This window comes from Patagioenas fasciata, chromosome 3, assembly GCF_037038585.1.
Source record: "Patagioenas fasciata isolate bPatFas1 chromosome 3, bPatFas1.hap1, whole genome shotgun sequence".
Taxonomy (NCBI): Eukaryota; Metazoa; Chordata; class Aves; order Columbiformes; family Columbidae; genus Patagioenas; species Patagioenas fasciata.
Window position 1 is genome coordinate 102515748 of NC_092522.1, and position 26405 is coordinate 102542152.

The 26405-nt window shown below is 33.0% G+C and overlaps 1 protein-coding gene across 2 annotated transcripts in view; it reads left to right on the forward strand.

The window, feature by feature from the left end:
* The window catches only part of CSMD1 (CUB and Sushi multiple domains 1), a 1060719-nt gene that overhangs the window by 735875 nt on the left and 298439 nt on the right, over positions 1-26405 (forward strand). For both annotated transcript variants that reach the window (XM_065834358.2, XM_071807004.1), the window contains exons 11-12: positions 15582-15685; positions 23260-23372. In XM_065834358.2, coding sequence (XP_065690430.2) covers positions 15582-15685; positions 23260-23372 — 217 coding nt within the window. The remainder of the gene's footprint in view (positions 1-15581; positions 15686-23259; positions 23373-26405) is intronic.

Below are 26405 nucleotides of genomic sequence, written 5' to 3' on the forward strand. Positions count from 1 at the left end.
ACAAAAGAAACCACAAAAAACCCCAAACAAACAAAGAATGAAACAACCAACAACAAACCCCACCACCAGAATATGCAAACATGCCTTTTTGGTTTACAATTCCCAGAAACCATCTTTAAAAATTAAAAACAAACAAACACCAAACAACCAAACAAAAAACCCAACCAAACAACCACAAAACCCAACAACTACAGCAACTAAACTGTTGTCATTGGCTTTTATCATTATCCAGCCACTGGATATGTGCTTCACTTATTCCTGAAAGTAGGGTTGTTGCCTCACGATTTTTTCTTAGACCAATGTATCTTCTGCAAGTGCATCATCTCCTTCTTTCACTATGCTTTTTGTCCCTTCATCTTCCTTTGCCTCAGTTTCTTTTTACTGTTTTGATTTCCATCAAAATATTTCTTTTCTCTTGTAGCTTTAACTTTTTATTCTTTTTCATTTTATATATTATCAGAACAGAAAAGATTCAGATAAAAAATTAAAATATAGAGTCCTAAAGGGAGCTCAAAAAACAGTAAATGAGTGGTCAACTGAAACTTCAAGGTTTTTTTAACCAGAAGAAAATAGTAAGTTTTTATTCATAGTTTCTAGATATATTGCCTAAGAACATACTATTTGATATGGTGACATATTATTCCACAGAAAATATGTGTACATCTAATTTCTTCATAATGAAAGGACTTCAGACAACTTTACAAAATGGGGAATTAATCGAACTTTACAAGCCATAAGTGAATATCCATTAAATATACCTGAATATATGACACTGTCTTAATTACCTTGTATCCACACATTATAGAAGACAAATCAACATATTTGTTATTACTGCTGTGTATATATACACATACACTCTCACACAGACACATGTAAAATAAGCAACTGAATGTTTTGTTTGCACAATCCCAAAGCATTTAAATATAGCAACTCATTACTATTCTCTCATTTAATTCAGGATATTTCCTGACAGAAAAAAACTCCGAGCATGTATTAGAAAAATCCTACAACTAAATTTCCACAGACTTTTCTTATCTTGTTTGTTCTAAAAGTTAGTTCCCAATTCCCTTACTAAGAACTACTAGGCTTATTCAGTACTACATTGTCATATCTATAAATCTAAGATGTCAGTGTTTATGTGTAGATATTTTTCCCTGGAGTTTGAAAGTGTCTGCAGCTATAGATATATCATACCTGACAATGTCCTTGGATATTGTATTTGTTTATATACCATTTGCTTTGGTTTGTGTGGTTTGTTTTTTTTTTTTTTCTCTGTTTGTTTGTTTTAGTTTATCAGGTATTCTACACAAATTGTCTTTGTGCAGACCCTGAGCAGCCTGGTGGCTTTGATAATGACGACGACATAAACCCACATTTAGTCCACAAGGAGACAATTGCTAGAGAATAATTTATCCACCTGCAATTGTGTGTCACCTCGCAGAACATGTTTATTTGTTTTGCCTTGAAACATAGTCAAAGTTTCATTGTGCATAATGCTCCCTGTTTATTTTCTCTTCTGAAACTTTTTTTGGGTACCTTTACTACTGGGAAAATACCAGCTGATAACTTATAGGCAAAAAAACAGGAAATTCTAAGAAATTCATAGACTGCATAGTAAAGTGTATATATCTGGGAAAAATAATTAGATTATTTTTAAAATGTATTCATATTTTCTGGAAATTATTACAATTATTTTCACCTTTTTTTAGCAATATTATAGATTTTTGGCATCACTGTAAATAGAAGCCTCTAGGTATTTGCATAATAAATTTGTGTCAGCACTTCATTTGACACTCATTTAATTAGCTCACTTTTGTGCATTACTAAACAGAAACCTCAAATTATAAGTAAAGAGCCACTAGGGAGAATAGTAAATACACATTTACATGTGCAAATCTCAGGTTTCAGGAAGATGAAGTTAAAGGGAAAGGATAGAGGCAATTCTATTTATTGGAATTTTTACTTAGTGTGGGAAATACAATAGGGTTTGAAGCAAGTTATAGTACAAAAAGGTTTTCAACATGTTGTGTGGCAAAAATGGCACAGGGGCTAATTTGATACTTAAGAAGCACCACCACAGTCAAAACCAAGATCACGATCCTTCCTATCATCAGCTTAACTTGACCTACTTTAGCATGTGAACACTGATGGTCTGACTAGGTCCACATTACACTTAACAGACTGTTTACACAACCTTTTAAACATAGCTTTCAATTTAGCAGGCAAATTCTGAGACCTCTTGAAGACTGTCATGAACCTCAGGGTCTATATCAGTGTGTTGCATGTCTATGTCTGACTTTTTTTTAAGTCTTAATTTTTTATACTAATTAAACCTTGCAGAGCAAAAGTTTAGCTACTCTCTTAAAATATGACATTATTTGCTTCTGAACATGCTACCCATAAATCTTCAAAAGTGAGAATAGGTTTTAGGCATCAGATCTACACATATCTGTTGTACTAGAAAATAACACCAAGTGCTTGCTTTTCACATCTTCGGTTATTTCTCTGTGCAGAAGCAGACTTTGCATAAATGTCCAGTGTTTTCAATAGGAAGTAACTTGTCTAAATATTTTTTCTCATTCCTTATATTTCCACTATCATGAGATAGAACATAAAATGAAATGCTGAGTTTGGTTATTTATCTCATATCCATATCCAGTGAAAGAATGATTTAGACAAAGTTTGTCAGATGGGCCAGCCCTTTTTCATGCAGCAATTATCTCAACAGTTTACTCTTCATTTATTTAAGACGTAACTGTTGTCACCATTCCAGGCTCACTGGAAAGGATACAAGTGAAGAGGCTGGAGCATAATGCGGATATTCTTTTGTAAACAGACCAATCAAGAGTGCTTGCTGGAGGGCAGGGAACCTCAGGGTTTTCTGGACTGTCCTGTCGCATTTGTTATGGATCTGAGCAGAATAAACCAGAGTTCCTGAAACAGTCTTTAATCACAAAGTCACAGGAAGAACAGTTTCACAAAGCCAGATGAGGGTACATTCACAGAATAATAGAATCACAGAATGTTAGGGATTGGAAGGGACGTCAGAAGATCATCTAGTCCAATCCCCCCGCTGAAGCAGGAACACCTAGATGAGGTTACACAGGAATGTGTCCAGGCAGGTTTTGAATGTCTCCAGAGAAACGGACTCCACAAACCCCCTGGGCAGCCTGTTCCAGTGTTCTGTCACCCTCACTGAGAAGAAGTTTCTACTCATGTTTAAGTGGAACCTCCTGTGTTGCAGTTTGTACCCATTGCCCCCTGTCCTATCACTGGTTGTCACTGAGAAGAGCCTGGCTCCACCCTCGTGACTCTCATCCTTTACGTATTTATAAACATTAATGAGGTCACCCGTCAGTCTCCTCTTCTTCAAGCTAAAGAGCCCCAACTCCCTCAGCCTCTCCTCATAAGGGAAATTCTCCACTCCCTTAATCATCTTAGTTGCCCTGCGCTGGACTCTCTTAAGCAGCTCCCTGTCCTTCTTGAACTGAGGGGCCCAGAACTGGACACAATATTCCTGATGCGGTCTCACCAAGGCAGAGTAGAGGGGAAGGAGAACCACCCCGCTTCTAACACACCCCAGGATGCCATTGGCATTCCTGGCCACAAAGGCACAATGCTGGCTCATGGTCATCCTGCTGTCCACCAGGACCCTCAGGTCCCTTTCCCCTACATCACTCTCCAACAGGTCGTTCCCCAACTTATACTGGAACCTGAGGTTCTTCCTACCCAGATGCAAGACTCTACACTTTCTCATGTTATATTTCATTAAATTTTTCCCCACCCAACTCTCCAGCCTGTCCAGGTCTCACTCGATGGCAGTACAACCTTCTGGCATGCCAGCCACTCCTCCCAGCTTTTTGTCATCAGCAAACTTGCTGACAGTGCACTCTATTCCCTGATGCAGGTCGTTGATTAATATATTGAATAGTAGTACTCCCAGTACTGACCTTTGAGGGACTCCACTAGATACAGGCCTCCAGCTAGACTCTGCCCCATTGACCACAACTCTCTGGCTTCTTTTCTTCAGCCAGTTCACAGTTCACCTCACTACCTGATTGTCCAGTCCACACTCCTATGTTTAGCTCCGAGGATGCCATGGGAGACTGTGTCAAATGCCTTACTGAAATCAAGGTAGACCACATCCACTGCTTTGCTATCATCTATCCACCTGATTATGTCTTCATAAAAGGCTATGAGGTTGGTTAAGCATGACTTCCCCTTGGTGAAGCCATGTTGACTGACCCTAATGACCCTCTTATTCTTGATATACCTTGAGATGGCACCAAGGATAAGTTGTTCCATCACCTTTCCATGTCATAAATGCAAATAAAGCAAAAGAAATAATGTTGCTTCAGGTTTGTTTCATACTCCTTGCCCAGATTTATGGTAGCTAAACATGTGCTGTATGTGTATATCTATCTATCTATCTAAATAAATAGATAGATAGATATATCTATTCCCCCAAAGAGAAATTTAAACTAAATAGTTGTGGGTCCTTTCGAACTCAGGACATTCTATGATTCTATGAAACCAAAGCACAGTAAGAGGAAATGACTGGAGATTCTTTCAGAAGTGCACCCTTGATCAAAGCTTTGATATGAATGTATTTTTAATCTTCTGGTACAACTACCATGACATGTAGAGAAGGCTGACATTTGCAGACACTTTGTACATGTCAGATCAAATTGGGTCCCTGGGTAAGCAAATGTTTAAAAAAGTCCGTTTAAGATTTTGTGTTATTTTCATGTTGTTGTTTGTTGCTTGGTGTTCTTTGATTTTTTTGTTTGTTTTGTTTGGTTTGGTTGTTTGTTTGTTTTTTTTCCAAGTGAAAGAAGAATCTCATGCAGAGTATGGACACAGGTAGAATATGTGTGTCACATTTCAATTCCATCTTTCACAAAGCTACACATAATTCTTATTAATGTTCTGTGTTATCAACGGTCAAGTTAATAGCTTCCTGAATGATCGTTCTTTATAATTGTCACATGGATATTTTGAACACCTTGATGTCTGCATTGTTTTTCTCTCTAATTAGGTCAGGTTTTTTTCCCTCCCTTATTTTAAACAGACTTACTGGCAGATTATATTTGCCTCATAGTATTTCTCAGAAGCAGGTAGTGCATGCGTGCCATTACATATGTGCAAGTCCCTGTTTATAACTCTAAATGCTAATATTTTTTTTTCTATATTAGCCAGTTATTAACCCTATAGAATCAGTAACCTTTCTGCTCTTACCTTGTATAAAAGTTCATTTTTTTCATGAAACAACATGTTCAATTATTGTTCTAGATCATCCATCTTCTATAATGACTGTTTAAATAAAAAAAAAATAAATAAATAAAATCTAGTAAATCAAGCAATAACTACTTCCACTTGAAGCGAGCAAAAAGGTTCTAATGATTCTAAGGTAAATGTTCAGCCACTCCACAAACACTGTACTACTGAACTCTGCAGAAAGTCATTGTTAATTGCACTTGTTCTTTCTGCACAGTTTGGTTCCATCAAGAGCAAATGGAGGTATGAGACTGATGGTATGTTTTGCACTTGAGATCCAATGTATAGATTAACAATGCATTCATCTTGTCATTTTTAAAAATGGACTGCCCAGGTGTGATTCATGTAATGGTTAAACATATATAGTTAATAGTCCAGAGGCAGCCACCTAGCTTCAAGTCAGATGAATAAATTAGCTATATTTACTGCAGTGAGATATTAGATACATGAAGCACTCTAGACACGAATGAGTAAACATCTATGTTTAGTTCATTTCAGGTATGTCATCACAGGTTTCTACCAGGCCTCCAGCTGCTGCTTCAGAAAACTATAGGCCTCTCACAGATCCTGTATCTTCAGGCAATGTTTGGATTTTACCACTTTCAAATTATACTGGCCAACTATTTAGATTTATACTGAATTACATCCTTGTTACTGATTTCTGCAACAAGGTCTAAAAAATAATTTAAAATATTTTTTTTTCTATAAAAATGAGGCAAAAGAATCATGCTGCAGATCTTTTGGACGTGTCTGGTTTGTGTACAATTAAGAAACACTTGTTTGGTCATTTTTGCTTGATTGCGTGTTTCCTTTTCCACTTCTGATTTCTGTTTCAAAGATATTCACTGAAAATTTATTGTATAAAGTTCTATAACAACCTCACATTTGAAACATTTTTTTATGGCACTTGTTTTCAGCATAATTACTTTCAATTCATGTTCTTTTAATTAGGCCAGTCAAAACACAATTCCTGAATTGGATTTACAATAATGTGGTAAAATAATGAGGGAGATGGTATCTTTGTTATACCACCAGATTTATGATCATTTAGTACAAGCATTTGAAATATGATAAACTTTATAATCTAGTTGTATCTACTGAGAGTCACGGGTTGGACTAGATGACTTCTAATGTTCATTTACAACTTAAATGATTCTCTGATTAGCAAAGTTATTTCAAAATTGGGAATATTTTATGTGTTCATACATGTATTTCACCTATTTCTCAGGTACTAGACATGAATTTCTATTCCTACCAACATAAGAATTATCAAACTTGTCTTTGTCTCACCTTAACTGTAATAGTGTGATTATAGACAATTTTAAAGAACTTACAACTTTTCTTTTAAGCCCTGTACATTGCTAATCATGATTCCAAAAGGTAATTGATTATACAGACAGAATTTTACAAAATAAGGGCCAAAAAAGTATTTTATACAATGTTTAAAAAACACTTTACAATTAAAATATGGCACTATGCCCACTAATTAGGGTTTGCTACTAGAATTTGGACTTAATGGGGCTGGTAGTCTTCTTGTTCAAACAGTTAAGAAATGAGTGTTTAAAAATCAATATTATCTTTAACATCCTTTTTTTATTTGTGTGGTTGGTTTGTTTCTGTTTTGTTTTGTTTTTTTTTCTAGAAAGCCATTATAGTGATATTTAAATTATTTTATCTTCCAAAACCCAAATAATAATAAGATGAAGTTATTTTCAAAATGATATGACAAACGTGAGTAATATTTAGAGATAAGGTTTAAATATTTAATTATTCTCTTCAACTTCTCTTTTCAATTCACTGTTAGACAGTTTTGTCATATAGGGATCAAATAATTGCGTAGTATTTTTTGATCCTTATAGTGTTGCTACAACATATTGTTTTATCATGAATAGCTACGTCTCATTTTGAAAAATAATTCAGTGCACCTTCAAGAAATCCCATTATTTCTTTTTCTTCTTGAATAAGACACTTATATGAAATTTGCAGTAGTAAGTATCCAGTAATATCTTTCAACATTAAAGGCAGTAATGCCTTATTAGTATTAGTATAATTACTGTGTTCTTTATGGAGCTCTGTGTATGTTAGCAGCTGAAAACTGTCAAAATGATGCAGCTAATTTTTTTCCTCCACTGTTCTGCATGCATTAGAATTCAGAGAACCTACAGTTAGCTTTAGAAATTTACCTTCTAAATTCTAAAGGCTTGAGGAAATCTTAAGTTTCTGCTTCCTGTTTGTGAGCCAAATCCTAATGCCTCTATTTGAGGTAGAAAACTGATCAGTCTATATATACCCGGTAATTCACTGAATTTACCTTCTATTGACAGTTACAGAGTGGTATGGTCTGAATCAGATACAATGAAGCCAAGAGGCAGAAAAAAAAAAAAAAAAAAAGAAAAAAAAAAAAGATAATGAGTGTTATTGACATTCAGAACATTGATTTCTCTAAGAAAAGTACAACATTTTTGGTGCTGTGGGAAAATGCTAATATCACAGTCCGAAGGTCCCTGGTGAGACATAATGGGCAGAATTAATCATCACATGCCATTTTCTGAGACTTTCTACATAATCATATTTGCCCTTGGTTCACATTTTTGGATTATCGTTGCAATCATAAAATGAAAAATGTTTTTAATAAAAATGGAAAAATGCTGTTCTGTACAGAAACCCTGAAACAAAGAGAAAATCCTGCAACAAATATTTTGATAGTGGCACTTCTGAATAGTGTTCTATAACAGTGGACAGTTAGTTCTAATAGAATCAAAGTTGATATATGCTTGCATAACTAGATCATACAGAAAAATATGGATCATATTAGAAAAGTAAGAAATATTTTATGCTATCATTACACACTTTTTTTCTCTGTGATGTATATTACTGTGATGTATCTTCCTTAGAAAAAAATGCTTAATTTTATCTAAAAAACCCCAAAAATTAATAACAAAATGACAAAATTAGTCACAGCTGCCAGATGGTCACCAGATTCAAATATATTTTTATGCAAAGTAATATGAAAAATCCTTAAAGAATTAATATGTTTCTAAAGCTGTTATTGAAATCATTAGGATAAATCAAACTATTTAAACCTAACTATAACCTTTTTATGGAGGCTCAGTGTATCCATAGTTGTAATTCAGGAAATTTTTTTCTTTAACTAATAAAAATGTCTACCAAATAGACACTGATAGTGATAAAGAGAAAATAAAATCATTTGGAAATGACATTAGAGATCCATATTTAGAATTAATAACATTAGGGTAGTCTCAAATGAATTTATTTTTTAGTATTGTTACCTAGATTAGTAATTCATAAAGAACTTTGCATTTTTCTTTTAAAAAATTATTAGTGGGCAGTTATATAAGCAGAGTAAATCCCCTTTATTATGTCACATCTGTATTGTGAAATGTTTATTGAAAAAAATCCTGCCACGTAAAAATACCATTTCCTGTGATACTAAAGCAAATGTTGAACTTTAAGTTGACAAAAAGAATGTTTTTCTCATTTCACTCAGTCTTACTGGCCCAGATTGTCTGATGAATGTTTTACACTGTATTTCTGTATTTAAGTTTCTAGCCAGTATCTTCATGTTTCTAGATGAACAAGATTTTTTTCAAGAAAGGCAATTGCACACTATCTTTTTCAAAACTGGTCTAAAGGTCTTTGAAACTTATCTGTAAATGTACTCTTTTTTTTTTTTTTTTCCCTGTTACTTTATTTAATATTTGCCATTAAGTAAAATAAAAATAGTTTTTCTGGAGTAAATCATTTATATGCTATCCACTATGATTTAAAAGTAAGTCACATAGTACTACAAAGGAAAGCTGCAGCTACCCTTTTCTACAATTCTCTTTACATCTTAATGGAGTTTTTACAGAATTTCCTCATGGTATATTCATTATAGATGATACCTAAGCAAACTGACAGAAACCGTTCTGTTTACCCACATATAATTCAAATTAGATCCAAACAATGGCTTGTGCCTTAATGTGTTCTTACAGGGATCTACTACTTGCATATTTGAGCAGATTGCCAAATGGCTTTGAGACTAATGACCAAACATTATCTTCACTGGTTCTGGTATCACTTTTTTACCAATATAGGTCAAAAATATCTCTACTCAAGCGCTTACAGATGCAAAGATGAAAACCAAAGTAAATGATATAAGAACCAAGCCTGTAATCCATAAAGTTAATCTTATTTATCACTTTCTCTTACCACAGATAAATTTCATGGCATGGAATAGTATTGGATGAAAATAAATATGTTAATTATCACTGATATATAAGGGACATTTTCAAAATAAGTGTAGGCTTTAAGAAAGTACATTCAGGTGTGGGAGGCTAGGTTTTAAAGCTGAGGTAGGTAGATTTTTATGTTTTGTTTTGTTTTGTTTTGTTTTGTTTTGTTTTTTACCAAAAAGATTAAATATGTAATAAGTTTTTGTGTTGTACTTCTTATTTTTGGAAATTTAAACTATGAGAAGCATTCCTGAACAAAGCTCAAAATGTATGTTGTCATCATCACTGTCATTATTCTTATGTCTTTTGGGATAAATTATTTTGTTTTCACAGCATGATCACTCATAGAATATTAATATTTAATGTAGTTCAATGCAAATACCTTAATGAAGGTAATTTCGATGTTTTAATTTACAACGTTAAGAGAATTCTCCTAAATGGTTGTGCTGGGTTCACCTTGACAGGCTACTTTGTACCCACCAAGCTGCTTTGTCACGCCTTCTCCTCATCAGGACAGGGCGAGAAAATAAGACAAAAAAGCTAATGTGTCCCGATAAGGATGGGGAGATTGGTTACCAATTACTCTCACAGGCAAAATAGACTCAACTGGGGGAAGATGAATTTATTGCCAATTAAAAACAGAGTAAGATGGTGAAAAACAACAATAAAAACTTTTTCTCAGGCCTGACTCTTCTGCATCCTACCTCAGCAAATAGTGCAGAGGATGAGGAATGGGGGGTACAGTTAGTTCATTAAGAGCTCCTGTCTCTCTCTCTTCTTCATGCTTTTCTCCTGCTCCTGTGTGGGACCATTCTCATGGGATACAGTCCTTTATAAACAACTTGGATGTGGGACCTTCCCATGGACTGCAGTTCGCAGATCCAATTGTTATTACTCATGGCCAGTAAATGACGAAGTTTGGTGTCACATGCTAGCATTTTTGCTACTTCCTAGATTGTAGGTAGTTCAAATCTCTCCAAAATAAGAAGATATTTTTCTCTTTTTGGCTAAAATTTTCATTTATTTTATGAAGGTAACTTAAATTTTATTATATTTAGAATATTATCAGCATTCATTGGAAAAAAAAACATCATTTTATGAGATGAAACACAAACAGGTATGACATAAACTTCTGAAAGTTAATCTATTCTTGAAGTAATCATTTAAACTATTTTAATCAACTGAGGTATTAGATGAAGTAACAGGAAGATATTTCAACATGAAAATCCTTATGTATTCTATTTACTTCAACAGGGCTAGAATTTCAGTCTTGAATTGTGGTTTACTAGAGTAATACAGGGAATTATTTAGAAAACATTTAAAAAAATTTATTTCAAATGTACACTTGGGCCAACAAGCCATGTAGTTATATGTTTTAAAAACACAGTAGGAAGAAAAGGAGAAAATGCAACTTTCAGTTCGTTTAAACTAATCTAGAAATATGAATGCAAAATTTAATATTAATATTTTTTCCTGTTAATAATTTAAACACAGAACAAACTTCTTTGCATTTTTTTATTCAAAACGAAGTTAATCTCAATATATTTACTTTTCTTTATTGTATATAATATAATCTAAAAACTGTCCAGAGTTACATAAAACCTTGGTGTTATGACAATGCAATGTCCGTGTAATATTACTACACTTTTATTACAAGAATATGCATTCAGGCATAGATCATTCATTTTCATCATGTACATAAGAAACTTTAATGTATAAATAAAAATAAGCACTTTATATGTCTTAACATTTTAATTAAGAGATTTTCTCTATGAAGTAGGGTCCTCCTCATAACTTCAAACATTTCAGGACACAAGGATACAATTCATTTGGTCATCCTCAGGAGTCTATTACTGTATGAGATGCTCAGGTACTCAAAATGTCCATGCAAAGCTGACAGATACAAAACAGGAAAATCTGTAACCTTCCAGAGAGGCAGTTAGAGGCCAGACAGGATGTAAAGGCATCTTAAATGATAGAAGGTATCTGAGTGTGAGCATCTGAGTTCAACCCAAATAAGGATAAAATATATCCTGGATTATTCTTTACTTTTCCTTTAAATGTTCATTTCCATAAATATGATCTCCCATTAACACAGTTATGATAACATACCTACTTTATCAGAGTTTCTAACTTGGCTCAGTATGGCTCAGACTTTTCCATTTTATATTCTGAATAGCATTAAACAGTATATGAACTCTGAGATTGTATGCATTTCTAGCAAATTAATTCCTCTGATAGGTTATATTTTTCTAAGGCATTTGCTTCTATAAATATTCAGGCATCTCCCTAAACCTCTGGAGGCTTTCCAGTATTCACTTGAATTGCTTGGTTGCACAATACAGTGTGATGCCAAGATTTGTCACCCTTATAAATGAAAGATTGTGTCCTTGGAACTATTTTGCCATAATAACAAGAAACCAAGCAGCCGAAGTTCTCTATTTCTCAGAGAAAACAGGTGGTTATGGACCTTTCTGCTACTGTTGACACAGTGTTCGTACTGAAAGAAACTATCTTCAAGATTAGTTTCATAGCTATAGAATGCATGAAATACAGGCTTTACCCAACATGTTCATGCAAAAATAACATTCGAGTTAGAATCTTATGGGTGCATGTCTTTTCTACTTGCATCTTAAAACAAAATTAAAATTAACTGGTATCACTTTTTACTTCTATTTACTATATTGAAAGCATAAATTTCTCTCATATATGAGATAATAAAATAGGTCTTATTAGTACTGAAAAGGATGTGTACACCTAGACATTTTGGAAATGTCACCTTGCCATGTTCCCTGCTCCTTCCCTCAGGAAGAATGTCCATGAAGGAATTTCTGTTAGTACAACTGTGGTGCTACCTTTTCCCATTACTTGCTATAGCAATTATGCCAGCAGAAGTATAAAGTGTGGGAGTAGCTAAGATAAAGGAAAATGCTTCTAAGGAAAAACTAATTATGAAAGAAAATTCACTTGCAGAGATTCCATTAGGTACCTCCTTAGGTGTCTCATGTTTTTAAGCTTTTTTTTTTTTTTTTTTCTTCGCAGTCTGTTTATCTCATCATAAATAATAATTCTGAACTGCTTATAAGGGAATTTTGTCTCAGTCATTTCAGAAAGCAAACAGGATCATGCTTCTGTAAGAAACATAATTGATCATCCAGAAACAAATATAATAGATTTGGAAGTAATTTTTGTGTTTCTGATTTTTCTTAATGAAAACTAGTTCATTATTTAATCAGTTCAGAGTAAACATATTTAATTATACTGATCAGATTAGTATTACTGGCTTTTTTTTTTTTTTTTAATTGCAAACCAGCATTGAATCTGGAGAAGCATCTCAGATCTGCTTTTTTAAGTTTTACCCATGCTTTATTCATCTGTATATCCATACAAAACTGTCTTACACTCTTTCTCACCAATAAATCAACAAACCCTCCCTCCATCTAACAAATCTTAACAATCCTTCTGATGATTCAGAACTTTTATTTACAGATGAACTACTTTTGTCTAAAAATATCTATGTAAGCATTAGTCTGCAATGGTTATCCATACTCCCCATGTAGTCAATAGAAGGGACAACTCTAAACGGCAGTTTACTCTACCTTAAGGCAGGTCACGTGACTTGTGTTCTGGGTGCCGTTTTCTGTTGACTGACTGTAGAAGGAGCTGTGATTAGACTGGTTGCTTATTGTTTGCATGGTAAAGTTTAGGTTTTATGAATCAGATTAAAGGAAATAAGTTAGACTTAGCATCATAGAATCGTAGACTCTTTTCAGTTGGAAGAGGATCATCGAGTCCAACCATAAACGTGATACTCGACTTCTTAACTCTCAAACATTTGAATGTCTTTCCAGCACACTCTATGTGTTTGTATAGAATAACAATTAACATGGAAGTGAAGATCAAGATTTTTTTTAGTAGTGTCTGATATTTCTTCACACATACTGTATTTCATGTAAAAAAACTTTTATTTTGATGTTTCCTATAAGCTTAATGAGATCTTTAATCTTTCATTTCTGGTTTAGATCCTTTTTTTTGTTTTGTTTTTTGTAACTTATTTTATTATTAAAGAGGTGAGCATTCACATTTGTTTTTAATTTGCAATGTAAAAGAGTCTAACAAAATGGAGCGTATTTAAATAATACATTATCATATTTTCTTATGGAATATTCTGTCAGGTTTCCCCACACACACATAAAAAAATGCATTAAAATTCTCATGTATGTAGTTATTTTTATTGCCAGAAACAACTCTGCTTTTATGCTTCTACATATTTTTCTTGCTTTTATTTTGCTTTATTAGTTTTGATTTAGCAAAGAAATTTTGCATGTTAACCACTGTTATAATCTAGAAATACTAGATGATACATCAGGACCACATGGAAAGGTATATAATAATATCTACAACATATTGTCTGAAATGCTTGTGATTATTGAAATATAATGTAGATAATGCAGTAAACTTTATCTAAAAATCTGGCAGGTCTGCAAAATAGGCTTTAAAGGACCTGTATTAGATCACAAAACAAAATCTCTAACCTATTGCCAAAATAAGTACACAGATATTTGTGTTGACAATGTTCTTCATAGTTATAGATATCCTAGGAGCATTTAGCTTTTCTTTAAACCTCCCACTCTTTCACCTTATAATGACACCCTTGTATATTTTAACTCAATTTTAAAGTACACAGGGGGTCTTAGTTCTGGAGTCAATTTTGGCATGCTTTAGAAAACATAAACGTACAAATAGCAGAGATGCAAAGCAAGGTATGAATAACACAACATGATTTTAGAGCAAGAGGCCATATGTTGTCTTAGGTTAATGGGTATCTTATTAAAAACAGACTCTTCTTTGGACTAGAAACTGAGGCAGCGGTTCAATGTAAGCCTCATCTAGTCTTGTAAGTTCCTCTCTGAAGCTGATGGACCTAGACTGCTTCCATTCCAACACAGATAAATGAGACTTGCTGACTTTCTTTTTTTTTAATATTGAGGACATATAAACAATTAGCTGCCTTTTACAGGGCTAAAAATTAGATGAGATTAATTCTGCCTTGAAGAGCCTGTAGAAATAACCTTAAGTGGATGGAAACCATTGTTTTTCACGTCACTGCCAAAATAGCAGCATAATATGGCTGATGCAGAAAGCCTAAATGTGACCCAAGTATTGTTTTTAGCCACAAAACAGAAGCAACGGCTGAAGTTGTGTGAAAATCTCCCCAGGAGTGTCTGCAAAATTTAGTATAAAGATAAAACAAAATATTTCGTAGAAAATTAGTGACTGCGTTTTTTATCAAGTTGTCTGCATAAACCTTGGTATCAAACTACAAAAAGATGCAGTGTACATATGTATATGCACATATAATCTGCAATTACTTCTCACCAACACAAAACTCTGAAAAGTTCTTTTTTTATAAGTGTTTATCTGTACAAAACTAAACCCATTTTCATACTTTCTTTTATCTTCTAGAATTACAGTTTCAAAAAATTATAAATACTTTTTCAAACAATTCTGACAGTTATATTCTAATTTTCTGGACAATTCATTATTAGACATTGAGTAAAATCATAACTTATTGTTAATAATTTATGTATGGAAATTTCTGCTTTTGTATTTCTGTGCACCAGCATCATCCACCTTCTTATTCATTGATAGTTCAAACCTGCCATCTTATTATTGTATAATTCAACAGACAAGAAGGTTTTAATTTCATATGCTTCCAGTATTATGCTATGTCATTTATATATATATATGTTTTTTTTTAAAGTTTTTATTGCTGTTTATAATAACATTTCAATAATAGGAACAATTACCACCAGTTAGAGTTGATTAACATCTTTAGTATATGGTACCTCTAAAACACTAAGGCAAATACTTTTTGCTCTTGGTATTAGAAAATACAGAAGTTTCTCCATTTCTGCTTTTACTCTATAGATATCTTTCTCTAAACAAATAAGACTAACTGAAATAATGAGTGAGTGCTTCATGAGTTGACTTATGGTAGCAAAATAATTTTTGTTTTTAAGACTAGTGGGTGACTTCTGAAATAACTGACTCATTTAATTTTGTTAGGTCATAAAGCTTGCTTTTGAAGAGTTTGAATTGGAAAGAGGCTATGATACTCTTACTGTTGGAGATGCTGGGAAAGTTGGTGATACCAGAACAGTGTTGTATGTGTAAGTACACAACTTCAATAATTTTCCTTGGAAATGTGTTGTCATATGCTGTTTCTTTTGGGTCATGGAATATTGCATTTTAGTTAGTAATTTTAATATCTGTAATTTGTTTACATAATGTAAAATTAAAATCTAACTACTGTCAAAGAAAATTGTTCATTACAAAATTCACCCCAGATCCTTAGTAGCATCTTGTAGGCTTTAAACTTTTTATTTTTTAAACTTTTTAAGTTTTTAAACTTTTTAGACTAAAAACTTCAGACAGCTGAGATTAGAAATTTTTTTGAAAGCAAAAAAGCTTCTTTTAAGAAACAAGTAGAATTCTTATAGCTGCAATTGTATTCACAAACAAGTAAAGGAATTTTTAAAAGGCTTAGATTTCAGCAAACAGAAAATACTACTTGTGTAAAATAAATAACCCATTTCTTAATTTCAAAACTTTTATACTTAAAATTGCATATGTGAAAAAAAAAATGTCATGAATGCACATGGCCATTGTTCAGTAAAGCTAAACATGCTTCATGGATTAATATAAATAATAAACATAATATAACGTAATGTAACATATAGAAAGTGTAGCAACTTACACAAATTTGAAGGAAAATTCCAAACTGGCCAGCTAATCTTAAAATAAAGGTCTTTAACACTGTCTGAGCTAATGGAAAGAATAGAATCTTGTACAGATTGATTAATCTCATCTACCTTAACCATCTCATTTTGGTTGCATATGCTCATTTTCCTTCCTTCATAATAGGCGCTTGTCATCACAAGATATTTTAGTCATATCTTTCAGAGGGTTAAGTTAACATATGAATCCTTATTGGAGAATACAAAGCAAAATTACAAGTGTAATGTATCAGCAATGATTAAATAAGAGAAAGTAGCAGCATTTTTTTCATAACATTGCTTGATTTTGCACAGACATCTACTAGTGAAAGACATTATTGAACACATTTGATAAAAAGAATCCATCATAATTTTATATTGAATTTTTACAATACATTTCATTATTGGAATGTTTATTTTACATAATTAGAACAGTAGAGGTCATCTAACACCCATAACATTTATTTTTAATTGTTTAGAATATTTTTAGGCTGACAAGTCTGAGGATGATATCTTCATTTCACTTATTTGCTTATGAATGTATAGTATTTATTAATGGCTACTTTCTGAACTGTGATATCAAAGTACATTGAACTAGGTACTCCTACTTTAATTTGTCTTAAAGGCAAAGACTGGAAAATGATTGATTATTTGCGGGACTCACATTTCTTGTGTTGGAATAGCAACTAGGTGATACTCGGTAAATTGCATTCCATGTTCTGGGTACCCGAAAAAGAAAATAAGAATAAAATCCTGTTTTAAGAGCTTTAAACTTTAAGTTAACATAAAAAGACTTGAACTGGAAGCATGATTATTTTTTCTTGTAGTTTGCAGACCAATTAAATAAATAATCTTTCTGGGGATGATAATTTAACTGCTTGTGACTGACAATGTGTTCACAAATTTTCTTTTTGTGTTGGGATACATTTTGGCTTACAGGGATGCCAAAACTCCTTCAGAGTTAAGTTTCTGAACTTAGTAAATTTGACATCCTGAATTGTTCATTCTGTTTGTTACACTGTGAGTACTTCATGTATTAAAATTTGCCTTTCTAAAATTACTTATCATGTAACAGTCACATTTATTTTTTTTTTTTTACTTCTCCATTTGAAGGCATTTAGCCTGTGACTACATACTCTATATTTATTTTCCATGACTGCCTAAAAGATAAAATTTTTAGAAGTCTAAAATAGTTTTATCTCATGTTAATTGCTAATTTTTGTATTTTAGGTAGGCAGGCTTCCATAGTCACATCAGCTCTTATAATCTTTTTTCACTTTAATAACATTTTGAAGATCTCTGTGTAATATATCTATTTCAGAATCTATCATTAGCATTTCTAGCACTAGTACAATGTTCTCACTAGAGGCATGCAGTAGTTCTAGCCCTTCAGTATGATTTTTGAATAGCAACTGTTTTATTACCCTACAGCCTATCACTTAGCATTACAGTTCAGTGTTGGCTTTTCCATGTTTACTGTAAATTATATCTTTGACAAAAATGAGGCCTATGCAATTAATTTCAACTTCCTTTTCGGTTGCAATGCTTCACACATTAACACTACCCTGAAAATAATTTGAGAAAGTAAATGATTAATAACTTCATTACAGTGGAAATACAGGAGGCCCAAGTATGAGACTACAATGTCACAATAATTAGTAATTAATCTGAACTTCTATTGCAACACTGTTTTTGCAGGCATTAAATACTGGATTGTATCATGCATTATGAAATACATTGTATTTTAACTGCATCACAGCTATGCTTCCTTTAGCTTCCATTTGAGAAAGGTTGTCTGTGGATGCAACGTAATTTTCTTCATAGAACACTAGGATCATTTGTAGCCTGCATTATCATAAGAAAGCTCATAACTAAATGTCAAAGTGATTTTCTTACCAAAATGTTCTCTTAGTTGGTTTTAATAACTTCTATCGTATTTAATGAGGTTTAAGCAGCACCTTGTAGTTTCTTATTCTTCTCAGGGGAATCAAGCAGCTTTCAGCAGAGACTTTTCTGGCTAGATTTAATTTATAGTTTATCAGAATCTCTTAAAAAGTAATATAGCTTTTCTTATGCTGAGCAAGTTTCTGTTGGCAGCTTAGATGGCAGCATTTCTGTAGAAATTCTACAAAATATCACTGTAGAAACTCATACATTTGATTCTAAAGCTTCGTAGCTTTTACAAGTTAGTTTGAACTAAGTATGCAAAAATAAATACATTTCTAAATTCAAACCTAATTTCTGAGTGATTTGAATCATTCCCCTTCATATAAAATTGTCATGCCTGAACACACATGCCTGAACCCCAGGCAAAATTTTCCATCTGTCAGCCACTAGAGCTTTCAAGGCAGTAGATACCTCTGGGCACTTTATTGTAAACTTAGTAACTCAAACTTTCCAATGAGCTCAGTTATGCCAGGATCTTGATAAGCCAGTCATCCAATGAACTCTGGAGGCTCTCTAATGGCAGGTCAGTAGGCAAGGAGCCTTTAAATACTTGATGGGAAGAAGATTGAAGGAGTTGACAAGGGTCGCAATATACAAAGGATCGGTCCTAGCATAAGCTTACTATAGTGTCCAAACTCTCAACCATTAGCAATTATCTGTGTAACCTCAAAGCTGTAGTACCACAGGTAGGGTGGAATACGAAAAAAAAAAAAAAAAAAAAAAAGTAGTGTAGACTATCCAGCCCAAATTTAATTTTTAGAAGACATTAGAAAAATAATTAGTAAAAGTCGTCCAAGTTCATGTAAAATAGCACTGAGATGTTACAAGTAATTACATATTTTGATGAAGAACAAATTATTTCAAATCAATTGAATGCATTTCTATGGCAGTGTAGTTGGCATTTTGAGAGGGAACATGTTTCGTTTTAGTTTATTAAAGCAGTCTAATTTTAGTACTTATAGTAGACTTTTAGAAAAACTTATCATACAATGCTTAAAGAGGGATACACCCATCTGTTTTATTATTTTTAGCAATTGCTTCATCTGCAAGCCTTACTTATTGAACATTTAGCAATATTATTTTATGGGATATGTATGCTGAGATGGTTAGCTTTGGAAGTACAGCATTACAGCTTACTGAAATTTAATAAGTTTAGGCTATTACGTTTTGACTTCACTTATTTCTCACATTTAACAGAGTTTGGCTAGAATCTAGTGACTACCCTTACAAAATAACTCACTGGTGATAACTATGTGCAAGGTGAAAATTATGAGTCAGGATGTTTTCTGCAGTGCTCTGTTTTAGGTTCTTAATTTCTTGTAAATTTAGCTAACACCTTGCTTTAGAAAGTCTCTTTACCTTCAAATGCTGTGATAAGTATTTGTCTTGCAGCAGTTACATTAAAATTGAATTTCCTTTTTTGAAATTATTCCCTTAAAACATGAATCTTTTAGCTTTTCTTACATAGAAAATTTGTTTGTTTGTTTTCCCTATACAAAGAAAAAATTACAAATTAGTGGTCCAATTCCAGCTGCTTCTGTCAGCTATTTCAATACACAGAGAACTGTCCACGATGGAGAAATGTTTTTTTTAGGAAACCCTTTTCTTCTATTCACACACAGTCTGGAAACTGGCGACTTGGAAAACAACCTACTCTTCCATAACTGGTAAAAAAACAGGCTGCTTTTCTAATCTATCTCCAACATTATTGAGTCTGACTTCCTAGTAACTTATTTGATTTCACATGATTTAAAAAATTCTTCCTTATAATTTTTTTACAAGTTGTAAAATCTAGGAGGAGAGAAAGTAGGTTTTGGTATTTAATTTGTTTTTTCAATAATATGTTGAATTCTTTCCTCCACGATTAGCTAGGTAGCTGACATCAGTAGTATTAAAAGAAAAATACAATTAGGGATTTTTAGTGACATTTACTGGTTATCACACCTTATACAGTCGAACCTTCTGAGCTTTAGTTTGTTATATGGTTGCAACTAAGCATACAAATAGCATAGTGACTTGACATATTTGAACGACAGAACAATACAGTTGAACTATTTCTTTAAAAGGATAAGAAAACCCATGCAAACAACTAAAAGCAATTTACCACAAAGAAGGAAAATATGTTCACAGATTGAAAACTTAAGAAATATTCATGATTTAATTTTAAAATAAATTTTTGTTTTATACAGTAGTTTAATGTCACAAAGGCCTATTTATTGGCTTTTGCATGCTGTGCTTCATTCAGCTTACTTTATTGTTCTAATGCCTCCAAAACACATTTTAAATATTGTACACAGTATAAGAATAAGAAAAAGCAAAGAAAATTCAGAAAGGGCTCAAAACTTTCTCACATTTATGCGGAGTTTCAATTTAAATGGTTACTTTATTTTCAAATTAAAGTTTATTGAGTAGTTACCATTAGGAGGAAATAGATATTGTAGTGGCAGTATTTGTACACATATACATAAGTGAAAAGTGAACACTGGAAGTTTTGTTTCATGAAATCATTAAAGGAAATTAAAGCATAACAACAGCATAGTTGTTATATATTTTAAAAACTTATTTCAGGCCCCTGAAAATTACATCTCAAACCTAAAATTCAGACCTCAGCCTCTTTCATATACAAGTCACCCTCATTGTCAACATCACAACTGACAGAAATGTTTTTTCTCATTTATTTGTTTAAAACAGCAATAAAATATTTTAGGAAATCAACACATATCTCTTTAGTAATGTATTTTCTATATTTTTACTATTAATGTATTATTATTTTTATGACCATGCTTCGTACATACTGGTATTTTGGTGCCATGCTTGTGCCATCAACATATTGAATTCAAGAATTTACTGAGACCATTTTGTGCTGCTTATGTGACCTATACTATAAAGAAGCAAACAGCATTTCTGGTCCTGGACACCATTCTTAAAAGCCTGTCTCTGGTTTCATTTGGATAAGTAAGATCAGAGAGAAAACTGGTAGAAAATGTTTGTTTCTCTCACAGTTGTCTTTTCTGACCTGTGAGTTTGTTCGGAGTACTGAGAAGTTTCACTTGAGTTTGACTTCATCAGTTGTATCAATTGCCTCAACATTTTTAACTTTATTCATACAGAGAGAACGTAGGATTGTGCATCTCCACATGAAATGAATTTAGCACTAGCCAATCTACCTGAATGACTGGTCTCCAAGTCCCTGTTCCTGAACTTGCAAACAATCTGATCTTGAGATGGTTACAGACTGAAGCGGAGTCAGCAACAACACATGTTATCAGACAGACCCCAGTTCCCTAAACAACTGATCTACCCTATTTGGCATCTCTGTGGAAAAAAAAAACTGACAACAAAAAAAACCTTACGTATTGATTTCTGCAATTTTGGCTTCCTTTTTGTTTTCTCCCTTGCCTTTTCTCTTTCCTTTCCCTTCCAAATCTTGACTCCCTCCCTATATCCCCTAGATGTAAACCTGAACAATCAATGTCATGTATTTTGGCTCATTTATATCTACTGTCTATGGATAGGCCATTAGCATTTTGAAGGGAGATGACAATAAACTGAAGGATGAGTTCTTCAACTTGAGTCTGTCTGTTATCAAATTGACAATTTTCATTAAGCATCTGGGAATTTAGATATCTTTGTTATCCTCTTCTTCTGACAAATTTAGTTAATATCAATTAGTCAATTGAAATTATATTAGGAAGAAAACTGAGGGTCAGACAGATGGCTAGTGTTAACGTGTAGTTATCATTTCACTGGGAACAAGTTTAAAAAACCCAAACACATCTATTGGATAATTTTTATGATGAAAAATATCTGGTTGTGTGATGTGATTACATCTTATTCTGTTTTGTTGTCATTCTTATTTGCTTGAAAAAAAGTATTTTGTTTACATGCTACACAAACATTTACATGCAGTAAAAGTATCCCATACAAGACTAAGAATTTTAGAGTTCATCTTATCTGTGTTTATAAACAGAGTCATTTGAGAAAACAGAGTCTACATAAATTAGCAAGAAAAAGTCATTATGATTTCCTTACATCAACTACGGTTAGTGCAGTACCTGTACCTTCCATCCCCAAAGCTCCTGATACTTGGAGCTTTATGTGGAATTCAAGGCAGATGTCCTCTTTTCTTGATGTTTTCTGATTTTGTGTCTGACACCAGCTTAAACAGAGATACAATATTCTGCAGCCACTTTTTATATGCTACTTTTTCCACTACCTTTTGAAAGACTGTATTGCTATCACCAAAATGTGAACAGTTGTTCAGATACAGTACTAGAACTTAATTACATGGTAGACATTTTTCACCATTAAGAAGTAATCTCAAAAGATGTATTTATTTTCTTAAACATTTTGACACACTGATCTTTGCATATCAATACCAGAATTATAGATGTACAAAGGATATTACTGAGAAGGTCTAGGGTTTTATGCTGGGATTCACCAGCTTGCCTTTTATGTGTTATATTGAAGTGTACGTATCTATACATACACTTTACTCTATGAGAAATAGCAGGTTTTCCTTAAAGTTAAGACATCATTGTGAGTTACTTGAATGGAGTAGCTGAGGTTCTAGTAGGTTATTCTGAATATATGTGCTGTAATGCATGTTAACCCACTTCCTACACTTTCAAAAAGCATGGCTAAAAAAAAGAAATTCAAATTTAAACAAGTGGAAATTTTCAACTTATTCAGTCCCTCACATCTCTAATAGCTTAATTACTTGAAGAAAGCTTTAGGTAGGAACAGCTTCATTAATATTTTTTAATTATTATTAACTGGAATGCAATAATTCAATCTGTATGTTTTATTGTTTTTGTTCTGTTTTGCTCTCTGAGACTTCACATCATTTTAATCCATAGAAAATAGTTAATTTTATCAAAAACAGCTGATAAGAACACAAGAGCAATAAATTGGAAATAGACCTAAATATTATAATAATATTTTAAAAGGCTGTAGTTTTTATTATTAGTAGTAGTAATTTATGCCTCTGCAAATGACTTTACAATTTCTCCTACATACAGACTCACTGGATCTAGTGTTCCTGATCTTATTGTAAGCATGAGCAACCAGATGTGGCTTCATTTACAGTCTGATGACAGCATTGGTTCACCAGGATTCAAAGCTGTTTATCAAGGTACGAACTAAATTATCTGTTTTAAACTCATGTTGTAACCTCCTTCATTACATTCCAACAAATTTATTTTACCTATGCATTTAGTGCTCTCACAAATTTAGAGTTTTGATACTGTCTCTTTTGTTAATTAAAGGTTAATGGAGATATTGCTTTGCAAATACCCACAAAATAACTAAAATAATCTGAAGTAAGAATTAAAGTTATAGTTTGGATAGTTTTTGCTTGAAGGTCAATTCAAACTGCAAGTTTATATCATATTTCAAAAATTTTAAATGTTACATTCTGCTAACCTCTGTAATTCCTTCTATTTGATATTATTTGAAAGCTATCATTAGTTTTCTCAGACTTTATTGAATTAGTTACAAAATGTGTCTTCATGTCTCACCAAGAATTTTCATAGACCTAAGTCAAAATTAGTGTGTAACAAAAACAACAGAACATATACATTGTATATGACTGTGGAAATTAAGATGATGTATAAGATTGTTGAAATTTAATAAAAAAAAAAAAGTTACCTAAATTACCCTAGCCTCATTTGCATTGCTTCTGTCTCAAAGAGATGAGAACCTTAGCAACACAAGCATCTTCAGTTTTTCTTGACAGTGAGCTTCAGTTTGATAGTTGCTGAAGGTAATTCATTCTAGTAAAAATACCTGATATCTGCTAGTATGTATGCATGTAAGCATAGAATCATAGAATGATTTGTGTTGGAAGGGACCTTAAAGGTCATCTAATTCCAACCTCCTTACCGTGGGCAAGGGATGCCTTCCAATAGATCAGGTTGCTCAAAGATCCATCCAACCTGGCCTTGAGTACTTCCAGCGATGTGGCATCCACAACTTCTCTGGGCAGCCAGTTCCAGTGCCTCATAACCCTCACAAGAAAGAATCTCTTCCTAGTATCTAATCTGAATCTACCTTCTTTCAGTTTAAAGGCATTAGCCCTTTTCCTGTCACTACATACCCTTGTAAAAAGTCCCTACCAAGAGTCCTTGTAGGTCCCCTGTAGGTACTGGAAGGTCCCCCTGGAGCCATCACTTCTCCAGGCTGAACAACCCAGATTCTCTCAGCCTGTCTTTGTAGGGCAGGTGCTCCAGCAATTCCATTTAAATAGGTTGCATAGAATCCATTTGTGACTTACATAAAGCGGAAAGAAAACATTGGCACAAGATATGTATCTGACACTTTGCATTTTTTCTCAATCCAAAGTTATGAACTTTATCTCATCGTACGTGTATGAAAAAGTTCAAAAATTTAAATCAATCTGCTGAGTTATTTTTATGCTATAATTTCTTTTTCTGGTACTCCTAACCTGAAGGCATCTGTTTTCATTTCTATATTTGTCTAACTTGTCAAAGACATTTTATTTCATTTATGAAGTTCAACCTCTTTCTTCTGGGGACTTTCTGAAAACACCTGAAGTATACACTCTGAATTTTGCAGTAGCACTGGCGTCTCTGTTATGAAGTACATTGTTATCATTTCATGGTTGTGTTCTGGCTTTCAGCCTTGTTTTGCAACCAATTGTGAGTCCTTCTGTGTTTTTGTAGTTTTAGAAATTAATTCCAGAATTGTAAAATGTGAAATGTTTACAATCTCAGAAATGTAGTAAAGGTCCTAATATGAAGGTGAATTATAGCTTTTTTTCTCTGTTTCACCTCAGTGTTCTTATTAGCTTTATCATAATTTTCTCATCTTCTTTTACTGTTGACAAAACTTTTATCCATCTGTGCTCTCAACATATTTCCTGCTTTAGGTGAAGTGTAAAATTGTAACCTCTATCCTGTCACAAGATACCTCAACAATTCTGCTTCCTTTTTGTTTAACAGTCAAAGGACCAGTCCAAAAGTAGCATCTCATTTTAATTATGAGAAAGTTAATGGATTGTGACAGGTGACCTCAAAGATACTGGTTTTGGGATTGCAGTTAGCTAAAAAAAGAAAGCAAATTGCAAGCTTTGATGGATTATACATGGTCTATGGAGTGAAAGTAACGGGAATCCTTATTTGAATTTTTTTTACCATAAAGTCTGAGCTTTACTCAGGATTAGAACATGAATCTGCACCCTCTTGGACAATATTTTACAACTGACTGACTGAATCTTGACTTTGTGTCTATTACAGTACAATCGATTTTAGTATTTCCAAAGTGGCATAGACAGATTATAGTTTATAGAAAATAGTTACTTTAGGTGAGCTTTGTCTCACTTTAATTAGGAAATACAGAAGCATTTTGATGATGCAGTTTACCTATCCTACATTAGTAAGCCCACCTGAAAATGTCATGAAATGATGTCTGTAAATGAACTGATATGCATCACAGATGTTGTATACGAGTAGTTAATTTAATCCTGTTTACAGCTTGCCTAAGTCATTAAGGAAGGAATTATTCTTTCCACATTCTTTTGCCTCTTTGTCTCACCTTCAGAAACATCTTAATGTCAGAAATATGTAGTGCTATCTTCATTTTGAATACAATTGATATTTACTTTAACAAAAATTTCTGTAGTCTGCCTAATTAGTCAGACATCTTGGACTGTACAATGCAACTCTCTAGGAGTTGAATCCACAAGAAAGATTTCAGACATTGGTCCTGAGGAAAGAGTTACTAGTAATAGTTCTGAATACAGAGGAATAGCACTGTACCTGTATGAAGCAGAAGGTGAGCTATGGAAACACAGATGCTAAGACTAATGTTGAGATTAGATTGTTAACTTGTTAAAGCTGATAAACAGCTACTGTGTTAGGAAATACAATAGCTTCCTTGATATTTTTTGTATAAGTCATGATCAATTGTCATGTATTATAAAAACAAATATAATTTAAGCATTACCTATACGTAAGTACATTATTAATAAGTAAAATGCAAGATGCTACAGGCAACCTTTGCTTTGATGTTAAACTTTTTAAACCATATTAGAACCATATTATTATTGCTAAAACAGCAAGCTATTGAACCATACTATAAAAAAAATGTTGAAGCATCATCTTCACCTAAGTTTACTTTTCTTAAAAAGCTTTTCTATAGACTGAAT